The sequence below is a fragment of the Cannabis sativa genome, chromosome 6 (genome assembly GCF_029168945.1).
Source record: "Cannabis sativa cultivar Pink pepper isolate KNU-18-1 chromosome 6, ASM2916894v1, whole genome shotgun sequence".
Lineage (NCBI taxonomy): Eukaryota > Viridiplantae > Streptophyta > Magnoliopsida > Rosales > Cannabaceae > Cannabis > Cannabis sativa.
In genome coordinates, this window is record NC_083606.1 from 20,009,568 (window position 1) to 20,029,216 (window position 19,649).

At 34.1% G+C, this 19,649-nt stretch overlaps 2 protein-coding genes and 1 non-coding gene across 3 annotated transcripts; 1 reads left to right on the plus strand and 2 right to left on the minus strand.

Annotated features, from left to right (window-relative positions):
* The first annotated feature begins 513 nt into the window (after positions 1-513).
* On the plus strand, positions 514-11,497 carry LOC115724941 (trafficking protein particle complex II-specific subunit 130 homolog). The gene is made up of 21 exons (XM_030654316.2): positions 514-825; positions 1,689-1,918; positions 2,679-2,860; positions 3,133-3,316; positions 3,613-3,703; positions 3,966-4,126; positions 4,716-4,805; positions 4,959-5,120; positions 5,382-5,443; positions 5,621-5,711; positions 6,417-6,550; positions 6,751-6,961; positions 7,405-7,950; positions 8,034-8,246; positions 8,392-8,779; positions 8,918-9,008; positions 9,127-9,211; positions 9,874-10,063; positions 10,164-10,453; positions 10,648-10,738; positions 10,902-11,497. Exons 1-21 carry the CDS (start codon positions 762-764, stop codon positions 11,075-11,077), a joined length of 3,732 nt encoding a protein of 1,243 aa, XP_030510176.2. The 5' UTR covers positions 514-761; the 3' UTR covers positions 11,078-11,497.
* A 206-nt stretch (positions 11,498-11,703) lies between these two features.
* On the minus strand, positions 11,704-11,775 carry TRNAQ-CUG (transfer RNA glutamine (anticodon CUG)). Its single transcript has one exon. It is a non-coding gene; the product is annotated as a tRNA-Gln (tRNA).
* Positions 11,776-15,316: 3,541 nt separating this feature from the next.
* On the minus strand, positions 15,317-15,643 carry LOC133039200 (uncharacterized). The gene has a single exon (XM_061118036.1). The coding sequence runs from the start codon at positions 15,641-15,643 to the stop codon at positions 15,317-15,319; it is 327 nt and encodes a 108-aa protein (XP_060974019.1).
* Between the last annotated feature and the right edge of the window lie 4,006 nt (positions 15,644-19,649).

The following is a 19,649-nucleotide window of genomic DNA, read 5'->3' on the forward strand; positions in this document are numbered from 1 at the left end:
TTTTGCAAAACACAGGATCCAAAATGGTATTTACCTTTATTTTTAAGTCTTATGGTATTTTTGACATGTGTTGCTTAAACTTTGTTGTATTTGTGATAGTTTAATTATTTGGTGATAGTCTAAACTGCAAAAATCGCACTGCACCGTACTATTTTTTGCGATGCGGGTGCGGTTTTAGAAATCGGAAAAACTGCACGTGCGAGTTAGTTTGAAAAAATAGCCAAAAATTACACCACTCGCATTGCGAAGATCCTAGTTAGGAGAATTTATTTAAATACGGTAAACTTTAAGAGGTAAGATTAATGTCAAAAGTTGATAGCACAAAAATGCTAATTATCGTAAATGGTAATTGTTTTTTTTTTTTTTTTTTGAAACATGTAAATGGTAATTGAGAAGTTATTTTTTCAACCAATTTTCACAACAAATACTACTAACCATTAATCATGACAGTGCTGGGCCATGGAGCGGAGATAAAAAAGACGGCTAATCCGACGGTCAGATCTTTTGGGCGCAGTGATCAAGCGTTATAGAGTCGCGAAGCACTAGATCTCCGGGACCATACCAATTCAACCCCAAACTCCACACATACACTCTTCTCTCTCTCTCTCTCTCTCTCTCTCTGCATTTCTCGCTTCTCCCTTCCACTTTCACAACAACACAATACACTCTGTCAGAGACTACACTTGGAAGAAGAAGAAGATGATTCGGATCATCCATGTGTAGTACGGTTTGTATAATGTTGGTGTAGATCGAGGTTGAACATGGCGAATTTTCTAGCTCAGTTCCAGACAATCAAGAATTCCTGTGATCACCTCGTCATTGCTGGTAAAATCTCATTTCCTTACTCGATTCTATTTTCTTCTTTACTAAATTTAGCTTTTAGGTTGCAAAATTTTGAGCTTGATTTTGTTTCCCCTGCTACCGATCTTATTGCGATTCAGATTGTGTTTAGACATACATACTAGATTTGAATGGTTCCTTTGCAATTCTAAGGATCATAGTTTGAGCTAAAAAATAGTTTGAGACGTTAATGGCTAATTGGGATTATGAATGAGAGTGCTAACAGGTATTGCGTTTCGCTTTTTATGTTGTTTTCAGAATTTGGAATCCGGGATAAGTTAGAAATATCATAGAATTTACGTGTTTTGAGAATGTGGGCCTATTTAATACTGAATTATGGAAATGCTTGAAGAATAAATTTTTGTATTTTCTGATCATGTTTGTAAAAATAGTAACAAAGATTGGGTTTCCCCCTTCGATTTCTCGTAGTTTTAATATTGAGTTATTCGGGATTTCTTAATGAGTGTACTCAGTGATTTCAGTTACGTATCCCTGTTTAGCGTAATTAGTTTAAGAACCATATGGCATCATTAGCATGAGTCCTTTTTTACTTTGCGAGCTATGTGTGAATCATCTGAGGCTGTTAGTTGATTATATATCTTTACTGGGAAGCAGGCTGGGGTAATTTTGTGTATGTTGAACTTTTATTGTAAGTTGATGGAGAGTTATTAAGTACGCTCCTGCAAATCTCACTTAACTGTGTTTGTCCCTCTGAAGTTTTACATTCTGGTTTTTTCTGTTGCTTTTGGAAGATGATTGAAGAAATGTATTGGTAATGCAGTTATCATAATGGTCCTTAAAAGTCAATAATATAATTTGAATAAAACACATGTGGTGGTGCTTTTCAGTTGAAGATGTGAGTGATTTATGGCCCACTGTGAAGACTGGTTTTGAGGAGCGTTTTCCATTGAAAAGAGCCTGCTTGAACAATAAGACCCGGAATCCTGTGTTTGTGGAGAATTTGCCTGCCGAATTCATTTTAACAACAGATGCGAGACTTCGCAGCCGGTTTCCGCAGGAGCAATACTTATTTTGGTTTCGAGAACCATATGCAACTGTTGTCCTTGTCACTTGTGAGGTAACATGCAATTTTCTTTACCTCACCTATGTCTTCGACTTTTTACTTCTCAGCATAGCTCTGCAGGTGCAGGTTTATATGATTTTAGATGATTTATTGTGTCTCTACCTTTTTGTGGTTTTCCAGTGATGGTAGTTTGAAGCAAAGAATTTGCTTGTGTAGGCATTGAGAATTTATATATTTATAGGACAGTTCGTGTATTTGCATCTCATATGTTTTGTGGGGAAAAGGGTGCATTTTATTTTCTATTGATAAGGTTACACATACAATGATGTTTATAAGCATTTTTAACTAGCTAAGGATGAAATTATTTATTTAAAATCAGAACTGTGAGGGGGAAGGGTTGGAAAAAAAAAATTATACTGCCATATTTTGTTGTGTGTAGTCTGGTGAAGAGGTAGATGTTTATAGGTAATTAATGGTGCTATTGGAAAGTAGTCAGATCTGAAGAGAAAGGATAGTAGAATTCTTTATGCGAGTGTCAATTTTTTTTATTTTATATTGTGTATTGTCATCTATAAGAAGAAAAAAGGAAAAAAATGTACTCTTACATCTTTTTTCTCTTCTGCTGGTGGAAGACACTAAAAGGATAATATTTGATTTTTTTTTTTTTGTTTTTTATGTCGTTACTTCTTCAACGATTTCACTTACCTTTTATTCTTCTTAGATGGTGATTTCTTTTTCTTCATACACTAATGCCCGATGTTATTGTGCTAATGCAATTGACATATTGTAGAGTGACAACTTTTTTCTTTATTAGGGCCTTGATGAGTTCAAAACCATCTTGAAACCACGCCTGAAATTAATCGTCCAAAATGATGAACGGGAATGGTTTATTGTTTATGTCTCTAAGGCTCATCCAAGTAATGATCAGGCTACCAAAATGGCAAAAAAAGTATATGCTAGACTTGAAGTTGATTTTAGCTCAAAGAAAAGAGAAAGGTAAACTTGCTGCTTTCAGTTGTTGGTACATTTTCAGTTGATGTCTTCTTATATATAGTTGTTATTTTTAATATATTAAAGAGTAGCTGTCTGTGATGCTCTCTGATACTTATTTCATACTCACTTGATATCTTTTCTTTAGCATACCTTTATCTTAATTCTTATATTGACTTAATTTTGTTTTACTACTGTATATATATTACGAGAATATGAACTTCTCTTGTAAATATTGCTTAGATTTCTACAGTTTATTTTAACATTGCTTTACTCAGGTGCTGCAAATATGATTTACATTCCCCTGAAGCAAATTTTTGGGAAGACTTAGAATCTAAGATTGTGGAATCTATTAGAAATACCTTGGACAAGCGTGTACAGTTTTACGAGGATGAGATACGCAAACTCAGTGAACAACGACTCATGCCAGTGTGGAACTTCTGCAATTTTTTTATTCTGAAGGTTGTTTAATCTTGGCAATATGTAAACTATAACAATTTGATAAGAAAATGCATAGTAAATAGGAATTAAGCATATTACTGAAAATATTATTTGTGATCCTGTTTGCATTTCTGGCTTGTTCTTGTGCATAGATCTTGTTCATAATATTCATGACTAGGAGTTTGTAATCCACTTCTTGCATATATGTAGGCACAAGCTCCACAACCCTTTGTTTTTGTAGCCATGTACTCTCCGCCGTCTATGCATTATTTTCTTTCTATTCTAGATACTTACTGTTTTTAGCTACTTGTTCTCAGGAAAGCTTGGCTTTTATATTTGAGATTGCTCATCTTCATGAAGACGCTCTACGTGAATATGATGAACTTGAAATTTGCTATTTAGAAACAGGTACATTTTGTATTTTTCTCTCACAAGATAAATGTTTTAGTTTCTGCACACATAAGAGCATTGATGAAAAATGCACTTGTACTGCCAGAAGGTATCATGGTCATCTGTTTTACTTCAGTTGATCTAGTTCGTAAATCTTTTTTTTTTCTTTTCAAGGAATTTGAACAATACATTTCATTGATATATCTGAAGCAGCTCTTTTATTATTATAGATGCTGTTAACTATCGTGATTTAGGGCTGATTTATTTCCATGTATTGCAGTTAGTATACCTGGAAAACAAAGGGACTTTGGAGGAGTAGACCATGGTGATGATCAGGCATCACTGCTTAATCCTGGGAGAAAGCCACTAACACAGATTGTCCAGGATGACTCATTTAGGGAATTTGAATTTAGACAATATCTTTTTGCTTGTCAATCAAAGGTATGCAAAACTGAGATCTCCTATATCTAACCTATAGTAAATAAAAAAACAAGTGTGGCTGAAATAATCCATCTCTTTACTTTGGTCTACTTCTAAAATTTTATCGATCTTTATTTATAAATATCTCTCAGATATAAAATGCAGACTTGGTTTCTATGCTGTTATTTTTGTGTGTTGATTCAACTGGCGAAATCTGCCCCTAAGCTTCCTTTCCACTTTTGTTGGAGTTTTCCCAACCAGTACTGTCTGTTTACGATCTGTATTTAAAGTACTTCCATTATTATACCATGGCACCTTATTAACAAACTTCATATAGAAAATTGATGTACAAAGTTACTGTACCTGACTGTTCCAAGTGCATGCATAGCTAGGATGTAGAGCAGGATAATAGGAGTGTCCCAGAATTTCATTCTGCAGTATTTGAAATAATCACGGATCAACTTGACTGAGAATTTAAGCTTGTTTCCTCTTGTGTATTTGATAAAATTGATCTATTAGTTTGAAATTCTTGCTTTGCTTCACAGTTGGTTTCATGTTTATTTGAAATATTCTTTAAATGTATGCTGAAATGATGATTTTTTTGATGCAGCTTTTGTTCAAGCTGGGTCGCCCCTTTGAGGTTGCGGCAAGGGGTTTCGCATTCATTATTAGTTTCTCAAAGGCCCTGACCCAGCATGAGGTAATGGATTTCTGATTTTATTATTGTGTTTTCTTACGATGCTATATTACTGACGTTAAGCTTCATTAAGTAATCATTTGATTTCTGTCTCACCTTTTTTTTCCCTTTCTCTTCCCCTTTTTGACATATTCCTCTTCTTGGAGTTGCTCTCAGAATATTCTACCTTTTTGTATGCGTGAAGTATGGGTAATATCTGCTTGCATGGATTTGATCAGCTCAACTGCCTCACATTATAACGAAGGAGTAGTGGCAGCTGATATAGAAAAGGAGTTCTACAGACTTCAGGGTGACCTTTATTCACTATGCAGGGTTAAGGTAACAGTTTCTTAAGCTTCACCAAGTGTTGAAGTAATTCATCATATATGATTCAATTATTCAACAATTTTTCTAGTGTGTCAGTTGAAGTAATTCAAAATCAATCAACTTAAAGTTTAGTTAGATTATATAACATCACAGCACAGGTTTTATCAAATGATCTAAATGCAGTTTTGTGTTGTTCTAGGTGATTGTACAACAAAATTTGTTGATTTTCTTTTGCTCCATATAAAGTTGTAATTTAGTTCACGATTTTTGCAGTTCATGAGACTTGCATATTTGATTGGATTCGGAACAAATATAGAAAGAAGCCCTGTCAACAGGTACAGATACAACCTTTTAAGATCAAGTTGACCTTTACCTTCTCCCTACTAATTCTTAATTTTTTTTGTTTACGTGGATCTCTAGAGGCAAGCATGCTCATGGAATTGAAATTAATTATTGTCATATTTGCTTTATTACTTTGTGAATACTTATTCTTTTTATTTCTGTTTGAACAGTGCATCACTTAGTATGCTACCTTGGCCCAAACCAGCAGTATGGCCTTTACTTCCACCTGATGCATCATCCAAAGTGTTGGTAAAAGAAAAGGTCAGTTGATAGGATATTCTTAGAGAATAAAATAATCTAACAAAATCCGAACACAGAGCTATGAAATCCCTCCTAGAGAAACTCTTTATTGATGAAGAAATTAAAGAACAAACTAGCCTTCGAGATGCTAGTTCTCCAATCACAACCTTTCAAGAGTGCCGCACTCTCTTAGAGGCAATTCTCTTCTATTTCCAAGCTACCCCTAAAAGAATCCCACGGCCTTATTTATAGGCTTTGGACACAATACAAAAGACAACCCTGCCCTTAAACAAAACAGCCACTTAAAATAAAACTAAAAGAAAACTAATAGACCAGAAAAGACAAATAAGCCCCCAACCAAAGGCTATGGCCTTCTATTATAAACAAAGTGTCATGGAGGTTTATCATCAGTGTAATCCAGCACATGATGCACAATTCACACACTAACTGGACTTCTTTTAGGGGTGGGGAGTAGCTATTATGTGGTTGGACTTTTATCTATTTGAACTACATAGCTACCTCTAAGAACTTATGAATTTACTAATGGTAAAAAAAGATTTAATCTTCACATAAATAGACCATCTAAATGATTTCTCCTGCATCTTTTCCCATCTGACATGTAAATTATGTGTCGTTAAAAGTCAAAAAGGAATTTTCTATACTATCTAAACTGGAACTCAATAATTTACTAAAATTTCTTGTGATCCTTCATTTTCATTTTTGTAGATGATTCTTCAAGAAACTCCACTAGTCAAGCACTTTGGTATTCAGAGGAAACCATTGCCTCTTGAACCTTCTTTTCTTCTACGTGAGGCTAATCGACGAAGAGCTTCTCTGTCTGTTGGAAATATGTTTGAAATGTATGATGGTCACCATAGCTTTATTGTTTGGAAATCATAATTCAGAAAGGATAGCGAGTATTGTGATGCTATCGTTTTTCTTTATTCTTTTTCTAAATGATGCTATCATTTTCCAAGGATGCATTAATTTTGATAAATGCTTGTCTAGAGTTTATTGTACAAATTTTTTTAATCTCCGAAGTTGCTATGTATTTTGGCAGATCAGGTTCAGATTCAATTTCAAAGATGTCCCCAACAAATAAATTACATACAAGCTCCATGACACGTACTAATTCTTCTCCGGGAATGGACAGCTCAATTGATAGACCTATGAGACTTGCAGAAATTTATGTTGCTGCTGAACATGCTTTGCACAATACTATTTCCAATACTGAGTTGTGGAAGTCCTTCTCATCTGTTGAAGATTTTGAGGTATGGATTGGGGCTTCAAACACAGTCAGGCACTTGCTTAATAAGATAAATCGTATCTACTTCTTAATTTTTTTGAATTATGTCATTCCTACTTCATGAAATTATTTGTAGAAGATTTAGGTGGTATGATTTCGAGGTTTCTAACACAGTCAGACACTTGTTTATATAATCTGTATCCTGTTGCGCTTCTGAATTTTTTTAGCTGCCATTTACTTTATGACAATACGGCTCCTAGAATCTTATTTGTTTTTATTACTGTTAAATTTCTTCTTAATGTTTAGTCCTCTAAAATGTTATCTCCTGAAAGTGTGGAATTTTAATTTTTGTTGCGTTGGAGCTCTGGGTTGTCTCTCTCTCTCTCTCTCTCTCTCTCTCTCTCTCTCTCTCTCTCTGCCATGCACATGCATTGGATTTCTCTCTAAATATAGACTCTGGTTCTGCAGCAAAAATACTTGGACCTAACAAAGGGTGCTGCAGACAATTACCACCGATCTTGGTGGAAAAGACATGGAGTTGTTCTTGATGGTGAAATAGCAGCTGTTTGTTTTAAGCATGGGAACTTTGATCTAGCTGCAAAATCATATGAGAAGGTTTGTGCCCTTTATGCTGGTGAAGGATGGCAGGATCTATTAGCAGAGGTCCTGCCCAATTTAGCAGAGTGTCAAAAGATACTGGATGACGAAGCTGGTTACCTATCATCTTGTGTGAGATTACTTTCACTAGATAAAAGCTTGTTTTTAACCAAAGAACGCCAAGCATTTCAGTCAGAGGTTGTTCGTCTTGCTCATAGTGAAATGAAACAACCTGTGCCTCTAGATGTATCTTCATTGATTACATTCTCTGGGAATCCTGGGCCTCCAATTGAATTATGCGATGGGGATCCTGGCATTCTCTCTGTAACCGTTTGGAGTGGCTTTCCTGAAGATATAACTCTTGACTCACTTAGTTTGACACTGATGGCTACTTTTAATGCTGATGAGGGTGTTAAGGTATGCATTCTTGGACATAATCTTATACATGTTTTACGACTATCCTTGTACTTTAAGTTGCTAAAGTTTCATTTACATTACAGGCACTCAAAAGCTCAAGTGCCATTGTACTAAAACCTGGTCGGAACACAATTACCTTAGATTTACCGCCCCAAAAGCCAGGTTCCTATGTCTTGGGTGTTCTTACTGGGCAGATTGGGCACTTAAGATTCAGATCTCACAGCTTTTCAAAGGGAGGCCCTGCAGACACTGATGATTTTTTGAGTTATGAAAAGCCTACAAGACCAATCTTGAAGGTACCTAGTGTATAATAAACTAACCTGATTGCATTAAATTTTCAGTCAGATGCTGAATGTGACATGGTGATAAAGTTGAGCAGTAGGTTTCTTTCTAACCAGATTATGCAGGCTGTTTCAGTATCTGATTCTTCTTGTTTTTTAGGTTTTCAAACCAAGACCGTTGGTTGATCTTGCTGCAGCTGTTTCATCTGCTTTGCTTATAAATGAGTCACAGTGGGTTGGGATTATAGTGAGGCCCATTAACTACTCCCTGAAAGATGCTGTATTGCATATCGATACTGGTCCTGGCCTTAGAATTGAAGAGTCGCATGTAATTGAGATGGAAAGCTATGCAGATTCATCTAAGGGTTCCACCGAAAAGAAAAGTGACAGTGCTTTGGAAAATGGTTCTACTGTCAGTAGAAAATATGAGCAGTTGACACTCCATGATGGTAGAATAGAGTTTCCGGATTGGGCAAGCAATATAGCGTCAATTTTGTGGATTCCTGTCCGCGCTATCAGTGACAAGCTGGCAAGAGGATCCTCTTCAGGTTCAGAGACAATGATGCAATTCCTCAAGTCAAAGTCATTTCATATATGTCACACACACACGTACACATGCATCGCATAAAGAGTAATATAGCATCCAGATACTTACCTGTGTTTGGTGCATCATTTTTTATGAGCAGCTATTCCCCAGAGAACGAGCATTGTAGATGGCATGAGGACTATTGCCCTAAAACTTGAATTCGGAATATCTCATAACCAAACATTTGACAGGCATTGCAACTTTCATTCTCCTAGAGTTTGATATTAATTTGTTCTTCTATTTTTGTTTAGTATAGAAGTTCTTTCAAATGAAAAATTTATTTGCGAATTCACTTGATATTTTCTGCAGGACTCTCGCTGTGCATTTCACTGATCCTTTCCATGTGAGCATGCGAGTTGCTGATAAATGCAATGACGGTACTTTGCTTCTGCAGGTATTCTATATTTTGAGTTTAAAGGACTAGTTCATCTATTCTTTGAACATGTCGAGAGTAATGATTGTAATGGGCTAATCATTATAAATTAAATAAGAGTGACAATGACTACCAATATGAATTGGAATATTGTTCAGAATCAGGTAGACATACTATAAGCATAGCTAATTTTCTAGCATCCTCCAGTCAGGTTTCTTTTGTTGTTTATTCATCTTGATAATGATCACCTGGTTTGGTTTTCAGGACATTAGCTGCACATCTTCACAAATTAATTACATATGCATATGCACAAAGAAGATGAAAACTGCTGTATTATGAAGTATAAGAGTTTAATGTGTACATTTGTGTCCAGACTTTTATGAATTTATTCTGAATTCTCTAGCTTCTTTTCCATATACCAGGCTTGTTTATTGTGTTTCATAGTTCATATTGATTACTCATTAATACATACCTCATCTGCTGTAGATATCAAAGGCTTGTTTATTGTGTTTCCATATACCAGGCTTGTTTAAGCTAGGGGAGGCTAGTCCAATTTTTATTTTTTGATCACCTCTGTAGATATCAAAAGTTTACCTGTGCACTGTATAATGATTGTACTTCTTTTTAATTGACCCTGGATTATTTCTCAATTCACTGATCTCAAATCGGTTAATATACTTCAGATTTTTTTACATTCTGAAGTAAAAGCCACACTGACAGTCTACGATGCTTGGCTTGATCTGCAAGATGGATTTGTCCATGCTGGACAACGTGATGGGAGACCGGCCTCTGGCTTCTTTCCACTTGTCCTTTCTCCGAATGCCAGAGCTGGAATCTTGTTTATTATATGCTTAGGGAAGATAGTACCTGAGGGTATGGATAATCATATGATTAACATCAGCGAATATGCTATTTAGAGCCCACGATTATGCAAGTAACTTGATGTGGCTTTTTTTTTATCCTTTTGGTGCAGATGAAGTTAAGGATCTACAATCAGAGAGTATACTGAACATAAAATATGGAATTTCTGGTGATAGAAATTTGGGAGCACATGCTCCTTCTGGTACAATGACTTCTGCACCAGAGGATGCTAAACAGGAATTAGTTTTCCGGAGTGCTCTTGTTTTGCAGAGGCCTGTCCTTGACCCGTGTTTAGCTGTTGGATTTCTTCCTCTCCCTGGCCTTAGAGTTGGGCAGCTTGTTACCATGAAATGGAGAGTTGAAAGGTTAAAAGATTTGCAGAATGAAGTTTTGCAGCAGCGTGTAAGTCTTGGGAATGATCGCTATTTCTTTTTTTTAGTAAAAACCATGATAAATCTCATCAATCTCTAATTTCTATTTATGAATGATGAATCCTCAATTTCAGTGAAGCAAATAAAATAATTCAACAACTTAATAGTGAGATTTTTCCAAACACTAGAATCATGCACTGTTGATAAAACTTGTCCATGCATCAGGATGAAGTTTTATACGAAGTCAATGCAAATAAAGAAAATTGGATGATTGCTGGAAGGAAAAGAGGGCATGTATCTTTATCTGAAAAACAAGGTTTGTTGTACAATTATTTATTATTGTACTTTTGAAGGAGTATGTTGTACAATTCAATTTCACATTAAATCATACTCTGGTATTGTCATAGAAGTAACTCAAAATGAAATGGTTCTTATGTGCCAACATCTCTGACATTGTCCTCACCATACACATTGAACAGGTTCAAGGCTAGAAATCTCTATATTATGTGTGCCCTTGGTGGCGGGTTATGTACGACCCCCTCAACTTGGGTTACCGGATGTTGATGAGGCAAATATAAGCTGTAATCCACCCAGTCCCCATCTCGTCTGTGTATTACCTCCAGCTCTCAGCTCCTCCTTCTGCATACCAGCTTGATTGCTCATACAGCTCAGTATTTCTCCATTGTTGTCAGGCTATTTTATTTTTCCACTCCCTGATCGAGCAATTTTTTTTTTTTTTTTTTTGTTTTGTTAAAGTAAAAGATTAATGGCAGAGGTATAGATTTTTGTTCCCCATTTCAACAGCCAAAAATGTGTAAATCCAAAATCCGTGTTTTTCTTTCTTCATTTATTTTCTTCACAATCCCAAATCTTACAAAATTTTAGCTGAATTTTGTTTTGCTTAGGTAGGTTTCAGAGTGTTAGTACTGAACGTTACTGTATAGCAACACTTTTCGTTTTCCTTTGTACAACAACATTATTAAAAACTCGGCCATAATCATCAATTTTTTGGCTTATTGTAAAACAAGACATCGGTTCTGGAACAATATTTGATTTGGTCAAGTTACTTTTTTTATGCCCATCAGTATTAAAATTTGTAACAAGTGAAAATGTTTTCTATTTATCTAGTTCAATACATTGATTTAAACTAAATTGGAAATAAGGAAAGAGGATCTCTACTTGGTTCATTTAATTAAAAATTAACAAGGAATCAAGAGGATTTTGTTTAGCTGAATGAAGGTATAAGTTTGAAAGTTAATGTCAAAAATAAAAATTTAAAAAAGGTCCTACCGAGACTTGAACTCGGGTTACTGGATTCAGAGTCCAATGTCCTGACCACTAGACCATAGGACCCTTACATTAGAGAATATTTTCATTTTACATATTCCATAGTACCAAAGATGGATATAACACTGTACGGTGATATGTAGGGGTGGGCATCCGATCCAATTCAACCTTTTTTTTCTCATCCGATCCAATCTAATTAGTAATTGGATTTGGAAAATCATCATCCGATCCAATCCAATTAGACCTCAAAATCCAATCCAATTACTAATTGGATTGGATCGGTTTTTTAATTGGATATCCAATTACACACCTAAATTTCAATATTAACTTAAAAATATAAAGAAGAATACGTAAAAAAAACTAAGTATCACTTTTTATTTAAGTTTAATATTTCATAAATATACTATTCTTACAAGTGTATTGTAGCTAAAAGTTTTAAATAATTAAAACAACAACATTTCTAAGTAATAAAATAGAACAAAATATCAAAAAAAAAAAAAAAATACACTAAACAATTAAGTGTTACAAATTCAACATACAAAAAAATCTAATAAAATATAATAAATATTTATTATATTTTTCGATAATTTTTATTCTATAAATAATTTTTTAATATATATAAATGTAATTGGATTGGATCGGTTTTTAATTGGATTTTGAGATTGACATCCAATAACCGATCCAATCCAATTAGAATCCAACTTTTAGCATCCAATCCAATCCAATCCAATTGTAATTGGATATCCAACTTTTTGTAATTGGATTGGATTGGATCGGTTCGGTTCAATTGGATTGGATTGGATGATGCCCACCCCTAGTGATATAGGTCTTGTATTTGGTGCATTTGTATGTTGTTTAATTATGTTTTTTTTTTGGGGTAGTTTTTTATTTTTATACTTTAAAGTAGTTTATTTTTTAATTATAAATTTACGAAAATTTATGTAGTAATCAACGAAGTAGTTTGAATCACAATTAAAATTTAAATAGCAACCCACATAAAAATTATTGGAAAAATTCAAATCGTAAATTTGAAAAAAAAAAATTAAAAAATAGTATAAGGAGTAATTTTTTTTCCTTATTTTGCTCATGAACTTTTGACACTACCTTATTTTATCTTCTAAAATATACAGAAAAAATTATTTTCACCCGAAAAAAGTATAAACATACCCCAAGACAAAGTTTATCCCATTTTATTTATTTTGAAATAGCCCCATTTTATTTATTAAAACATTATTTTTTATAATTACATCCAATTTATTTTCCAAAATAGTTCTTATTTGAAAAATAAAGTACACCCCACTCCTCCCACTTACTGCCACAATTTTTGCTCCTCCCATCTAATTAAAATATATAATTGAGTTACTATTATGAAATATTAGTATTATGTAATATTATAATTTAGAAAAAGAAAATAGAGAAAAGATGAGAATTTTTTGAGTGTCTTATTCCAATAAGTGATCTCCTATTTATACACATACAAGAGTCAAATATTAAGAAACTAAGAAAAAGTGAATGTTGATTACATTAATGGTAAAAGATTTGGACATCCACATAATTAATAATATTTATAACACTCCCACTTGGATGTCCATAATAACTGCCTCATTAAAAACCTCGCCAATAAAACCCAATAGGACAAAACTCGGTCAAGGAAAAAAGAGTGCAGTATGAAATTACTGTTGGGTTTTGTGCCCTAAATAAAACTCATTACAATCTGATTAGTTATCAATTTAAGAGATTTGAAGTGATTTATATTTACATGTATTTTACATGCTTATGGTTTAATATATATATTTAATATATGCACAAAATCAGTTAAGTCCAGTTGATATATTTATTCACAATTACAGTATTGTCAACACAGTGGAATGTGATTGTGATTATATGATTCAAAAGACTAAGTCCATGTTCATCAGTGTTTTGGATTTACACTAATGTGATAAACAACGATGAAGTATACTTACACTTGGAGTAAGTGTTATGTTCTTTCCAGGACATTGGTAAAGTATACTAGTTTCAAATGTACGGAGTATACATTGGACTGGACCGATATTGAACTTAGACAAGATATTATAAACTTACCGTTGTATCTTTCCAAGTCAATATCAGTAGTTGATCTTAGATTAAAAGAATCTAAATCCTGATATGCTTAGGCTCAATCTCAGCAGTGCTATTGATGTTCTTTGATTTATTAGTTAAGCCTACTTTTGGGTCAGGGTGATACGTATATTTTGGGAACATGATAGTATGATTGAGTGGGAGCGCTGAACATAAATATGGAATCTATAGCTTCTACTGGTGTATAGAAGTCAAGTGATGATTCCCTTCGAGCTTAGCTAAATAGAAGTAAATGGATGAGCTCTTGTTTCAGTGACTATATCTTAGATCACTAAAACATCATTTACATGTAACTAAGTGTTTTAAGGGGCCAAATACATTGAGGGGTGAAAACGGTAAATTTATCCTATCTCGATGTAAATCATCTATATAGAGGATCTTTGATCACATTAAGATTATAACAATGGTTAAATGAGATAGCATATCTATATCGTGGAACATATAGAATGCTCTATATAAGTCTGAGAGTGCAATTCCAAGTTCTAAGAGTGGATTCAACAAGGAATTAATAAGTTAGGGATTTACTTGGTAAATTCGATTCAACTTATTGGAAGCTCAGCAATATAGATCCATGGTCCACATTCTAGTTGAGACCATACTGTTTGTAAGACTCAATAATTGATTTATGTTTAATCAATTATAATTCTAAAAGTTAGACTATGTCTAATTTGTGAATTTTCACTAAGTAGGGGTGAAATTGTAAAGAAAAGAGATTCTAGGTTTATTTATTAATTAAGAGACTCTATATGTCTAATTAATAATTATATTAAATGACAATATTATTTAATAATCTATTTTAGTTATTAAATAATTAGTTTTGGCATTTAAATGGTTAGAATTAGAGAATTGACATTTTTGGGAAAATAGAAATAAAATTGTGGAAACTGCAAAATCCAAGTGAGGCCCATCACACCTATGGCCGGCCACTTGTTTGTGTTTCCCAATTATTATTTTCAATTTTTTAATTGCCAAACAATTACTAACCTAAACCTAGCAGCTATCTATAAAGGGAAAGTGGTGGCTCACACCAAATAAGGCAATTAAGCAATTACTCTGTAATTCAGGAAACTGCCTCTTTCAGAAAGTTGAGCTTCCCTTTCTCTATATATAGTCGCCCACTCTCTTCCTCTTGAATGCTTGAACCATACACGAAATACACACAAGAGAGAGAGATACAATTTCGAATTCCCTAGTGAGAGAGTAGTGCCCACATACAGCAAACAGTACCTCAATCATAGATTGGAAGACTGTGAAGGATCACATCCAACTGAAGGACATTCGGGTTCAGATCTTGATTATACTCTGCAACAGAAAGGAATCAAGGGTTAGAGATCTGAGTAGAAGGAGACATTATTTCGCTGCAATCAATGTAAGGTTTTCTTAACTTTATATGTGTTTTCCTTTTATCGTTTTAGAAGTTCATATTTAGGTTGTTAAATCAACATACTTGTGAGTAGATCTAAGATCTTGGTAAAATTAATTCCAACAATTACTCCCCCTCATTTTGGCATTCATGGAGATCCTTTAATCGACGCATTCCAATCTTGTGAACCATCTTCTCAAAAGTTGATGTTTGTAATGACTTCGTGAATAAGTCTGCAAGATTATCACTTGATCGAATTTGTTGAACATTGATATCACCATTTTCTTGAAGATTGTGTGTAAAGAAGAATTTTGGTGAAATATGTTTAGTTCTGTCTCCTTTAATGTACCCCCCTTTAAGTTGAGCGATGCAAGCAGCATTATCTTCATAGAGAATTGTTGGTACTTCTTTATTAGATGTTAATCCACATGTTCCTCGAATATGTTGAGTCATTGATCTTAACCAAACACATTCTCGACTTGCCTCGTGAATTGCAAGTATCTCAGCATGATTTGAGGAAGTAGCCACCAGAGTTTACTTTGTTGACTGCCAGGATATAGCAGTGTCACCGCAAGTGAACAAATAGCCAGTTTGAGATCTAGCTTTATGTGAATCAGATAAATATCCTGCATCTGCGTAGCCAATAAGTTGTGACCCACAATTATTAGAATAGAATAATCCTTTATCAATAGTACCCTGGAGATAGCAGAGTATGTGCTTAATCCCTTTCCAATGTCTATATGTTGGAGCAGAACTAAATCTTGCTAATAAATTGACAGAGAAAGCTATATCAGGTCTTGTACAATTAGCAAGATACATCAATGCTCCTATTGCACTAAGATATGGTACTTCTGGACCAAGGAGCTCTTCATGTTCTTCTCTAGGTCGAAAATGATCTTTTTCTACATCAAGTGACCTAACTACCATTGGGCTACTCAATGGGTGTGATTTATCCATATAAAACCGTCTCAAAATCTTTTCAGTATAAGTTGACTGGTGAATGAAAATTTCACATTTTAAATGCTCAATTTGTAGACCAAGACAAAATTTTGTTTTTCCTAAATCTTTCATTTCGAACTCTTTCTTTAGATATTCCACAGCTTCTGAAAGTTTTCCAGGAGTTCCAATAATATTCAAATCATCAACATATACAGCAATGATAACAAACTGAGGACTTGAACTTTTTATAAAAACACATGGGCAAATAGGATCATTTTTATATCCTTCTTTTAATAAATATTCACTAAGTCAATTGTACCACATGCGTCCTGATTGTTTAATCCATACAATGATCTTTGTAATTTAATTGAGCACATTTCTCGATTGATTGAATTATACGCATCAGGCATCTTAAATCCTTCAGGGATCTTCATGTAAATATCACTATCTAGTGATCCATATAAATAAGCTGTGACTACATCCATTAATTGCATATCGAGTTTTTCACTCACAGCCAGGCTAACCAAATATCTTAATGTTATTACATCCACCACAGGAGAATATGTCTCCTCATAATCAATACTTGGCCTTTGAGAAAAATCTTGAGCTACAAGTCTTGCTTTGTATATCACAACTTCATTTTTCTCATTTCTTTTACGTAAACATACCCATTTGTATCCAATGGGTTTCACACCTTCAGGTGTTTGGACTATAGGTCCAAATACTTTGTGTTTAGCAAGTGAATTCAATTCTGCTTGAATTGCTTCTTTCCATTTTGGCCAGTCTTTTCTATTTTGACATTCTTTGATAGATTTAGGTTCAAGATCCTCCCTTTCATTTACAATTTCTAGCGCTACATTATAAGCAAAAATATTGTCGACAATTACTTCGAGTCGGTTCCATTCTTTTCCTGTATTGACATAATTTATTGAGATCTCATTATTTCTAATATTTTCAGGTACCTGAATCTCTTCAAGAGATTTGTTTATGTCAACATCTTCCTCGAAATTTTTAGCCTCTTCATTAGGGCCATCTTGATTATTTGCTTCCTTTCTTTTTCGAGGATTTTTATCTTTGGAACCGACTGGTGTACCACGTTTCAAACGTGCTTTAGAATCATTAATTAATTGTCCTTTTGGGACTTCAATTCGAATTGGAGCATTTTCAGTTGGAATATGTGATTTTGTAATTTTCTTTGGGTCAGTGAATGCATCTGGTAATTGATTTGCAATATTTTGCAAATGAATTATTCTTTGAACTTTAAGTTCACACTGATTTGTACGAGGATCAAATTGAGATAATGATTGTGCATTCCATATATTTTCTTTTTCCAGTTGTTTCTTTTCCCCTCCCCCTAAAGCTGGGAAACTTGTCTCATCAAAATGACAATTAGCAAAACGTGCTGTAAATATATCTCTAGTTGTGGGTTCGAGATATTTAATGATAGATGGAGATTCATACCCAACATATATTCCCAACCTCCTTTGAGGACCCATCTTTGTTCGTTGTGGTGGAGCAATCGGAACATATACTGTACAACCAAAGATTCTTAGATGGGAAATATTTGGCTCCTGACCAAAAGCCAATTGTAGTGGGGAGAATTTGTGATATGATGTTGGCCTAATGCGTACAAGTGCCGCAACATGTAAAATAGCATGTCCCCAAGCTATAATTGGTAGTTTTGTTCTCATAAGTAATGGTCTTGCGATTAATTGGAGGCGCTTAATAAATGATTCTGCTAGACCATTTTGTGTATGTACATGAGCAACAGGATGTTCAACATTTATCCCTATTGACATACAATAATCATCAAAAGCCTGTGATGTAAATTTACCAGCATTATCAAGGCGGATTGTCTTGATTACATAGTCTGGGAATTGTGCTCGTAATCGGATTATTTGAGCAAGCAATCTTACAAATGCTATCTAGTTGATGCATCTATCAATACCATAAAATATCTGAATGGTCCACATGGTGGGCAAATAGGCCCACATATGTCGCCCTGAATTCGTTCAAGAAATCCAGGGGATTCAATTCCAACCTTTACCGGTGAGGGCTTAATGATTAACTTTCCTTGAGAACAAGCAGCACATGAGAACTCACTGGATAAAAGAATCTTTTGGTTCTTCAATGGATGACCATGTGAGTTCTCTATTATTCTACACATCATAATTGAACCGGGATGACCTAACCGGTCATGCCATATAACAAATAAATTTTTTTAGTTTGTGAACCTCTCGTTCACAATAACATGAGTTTCTATTGTTCTTATACGTGTAACGTACAAACCTGAAGACAAACCAGGTAATTTTTCTAATATGCATTTTTTTTCTTGAAACAATAGATGTAATACAAAGATATTCAAAATTATTTTCATCTATTGTCTCAATATGATATCCATTACGATGTATATCTTTGAAACTCAACAGATTCCTTTTTGATTTGGTGGATAATAAGGCATCATCTATAATAATTTTTGTTCCTCTAGGCATCAATATAATGGCTCTTCCGGAGCCTTCAATTAAATTTGCAGTGCCTAATATTGTATTAACATTTGCCTTCATTTATCACTTCTAAGTATTGTATGAGTGGTTGCGCTATCCACCAAGCACATATCATCACCATTATTTGTAGAATCATGTATAGAATGACAAATGTCCATTACTTCATTAACCAAAAAAAAAAACATAATAAGTTCAAAATATAAATGCTTAAATAATAAAAGTTCATTACATAAACATGCAAATAAAATAAACACCTTAAAGTAAATAAATTACAATAATAAAAAAATAACAAAGAAAAGTGACTAATTGTGGACATTCCCATCTCCATTATCGATATTCATGTTGCTATTAATAAAATCTTCATTAACAAAATCTGCAACACCTAAGTGCGTAATATCCAAAGACTCTTTGAGAAAACCATCATCTTGATAGGCAAAATTTGCTTCTGTTTTCTCCTTTCCTTTCACAGATGCTTGATAAAGATCAGCAAGGTATTTTGCCGTACGACAGGCACGTGCCCAGTGTCCTTTCATTCCACATCTGGAACATAAATTTTTAGAATTTCTACGATTATTATTTTGAGGACCTTTTCCCTTGGTCTCAGTAGTTGTGCTTTTCATTGGAGTATATGAATTTTTATTTTGGCCATTACGATGCCAAACATTGCTTCGAGCGCGATCGCGACCACGACCCTGACTTTGATTATGGTCACGACCACGTCTATTACTTCGATTATGATCACGACTACGACTATGATTATGATTGTCAGCAATTGTAGCATTCACTTCAGGGAATGGAGCATACCCAGTTGGGTGAGATTCATGATTTTTCATCAAAAGTTCATTATTCTTCTCAGCTACTATGAAATCAATTCTGAATATTTTTTAAAATTTTGCTCTCTATATTGCTGCTGCAGGAGCACATTAGAGGCATGAAAAGTAGTATATGTTTTTTCTAACATTTCATAGTCAGTAACTTTTTCTCCACACAACATTAATTTAGAAGTGATATTAAAC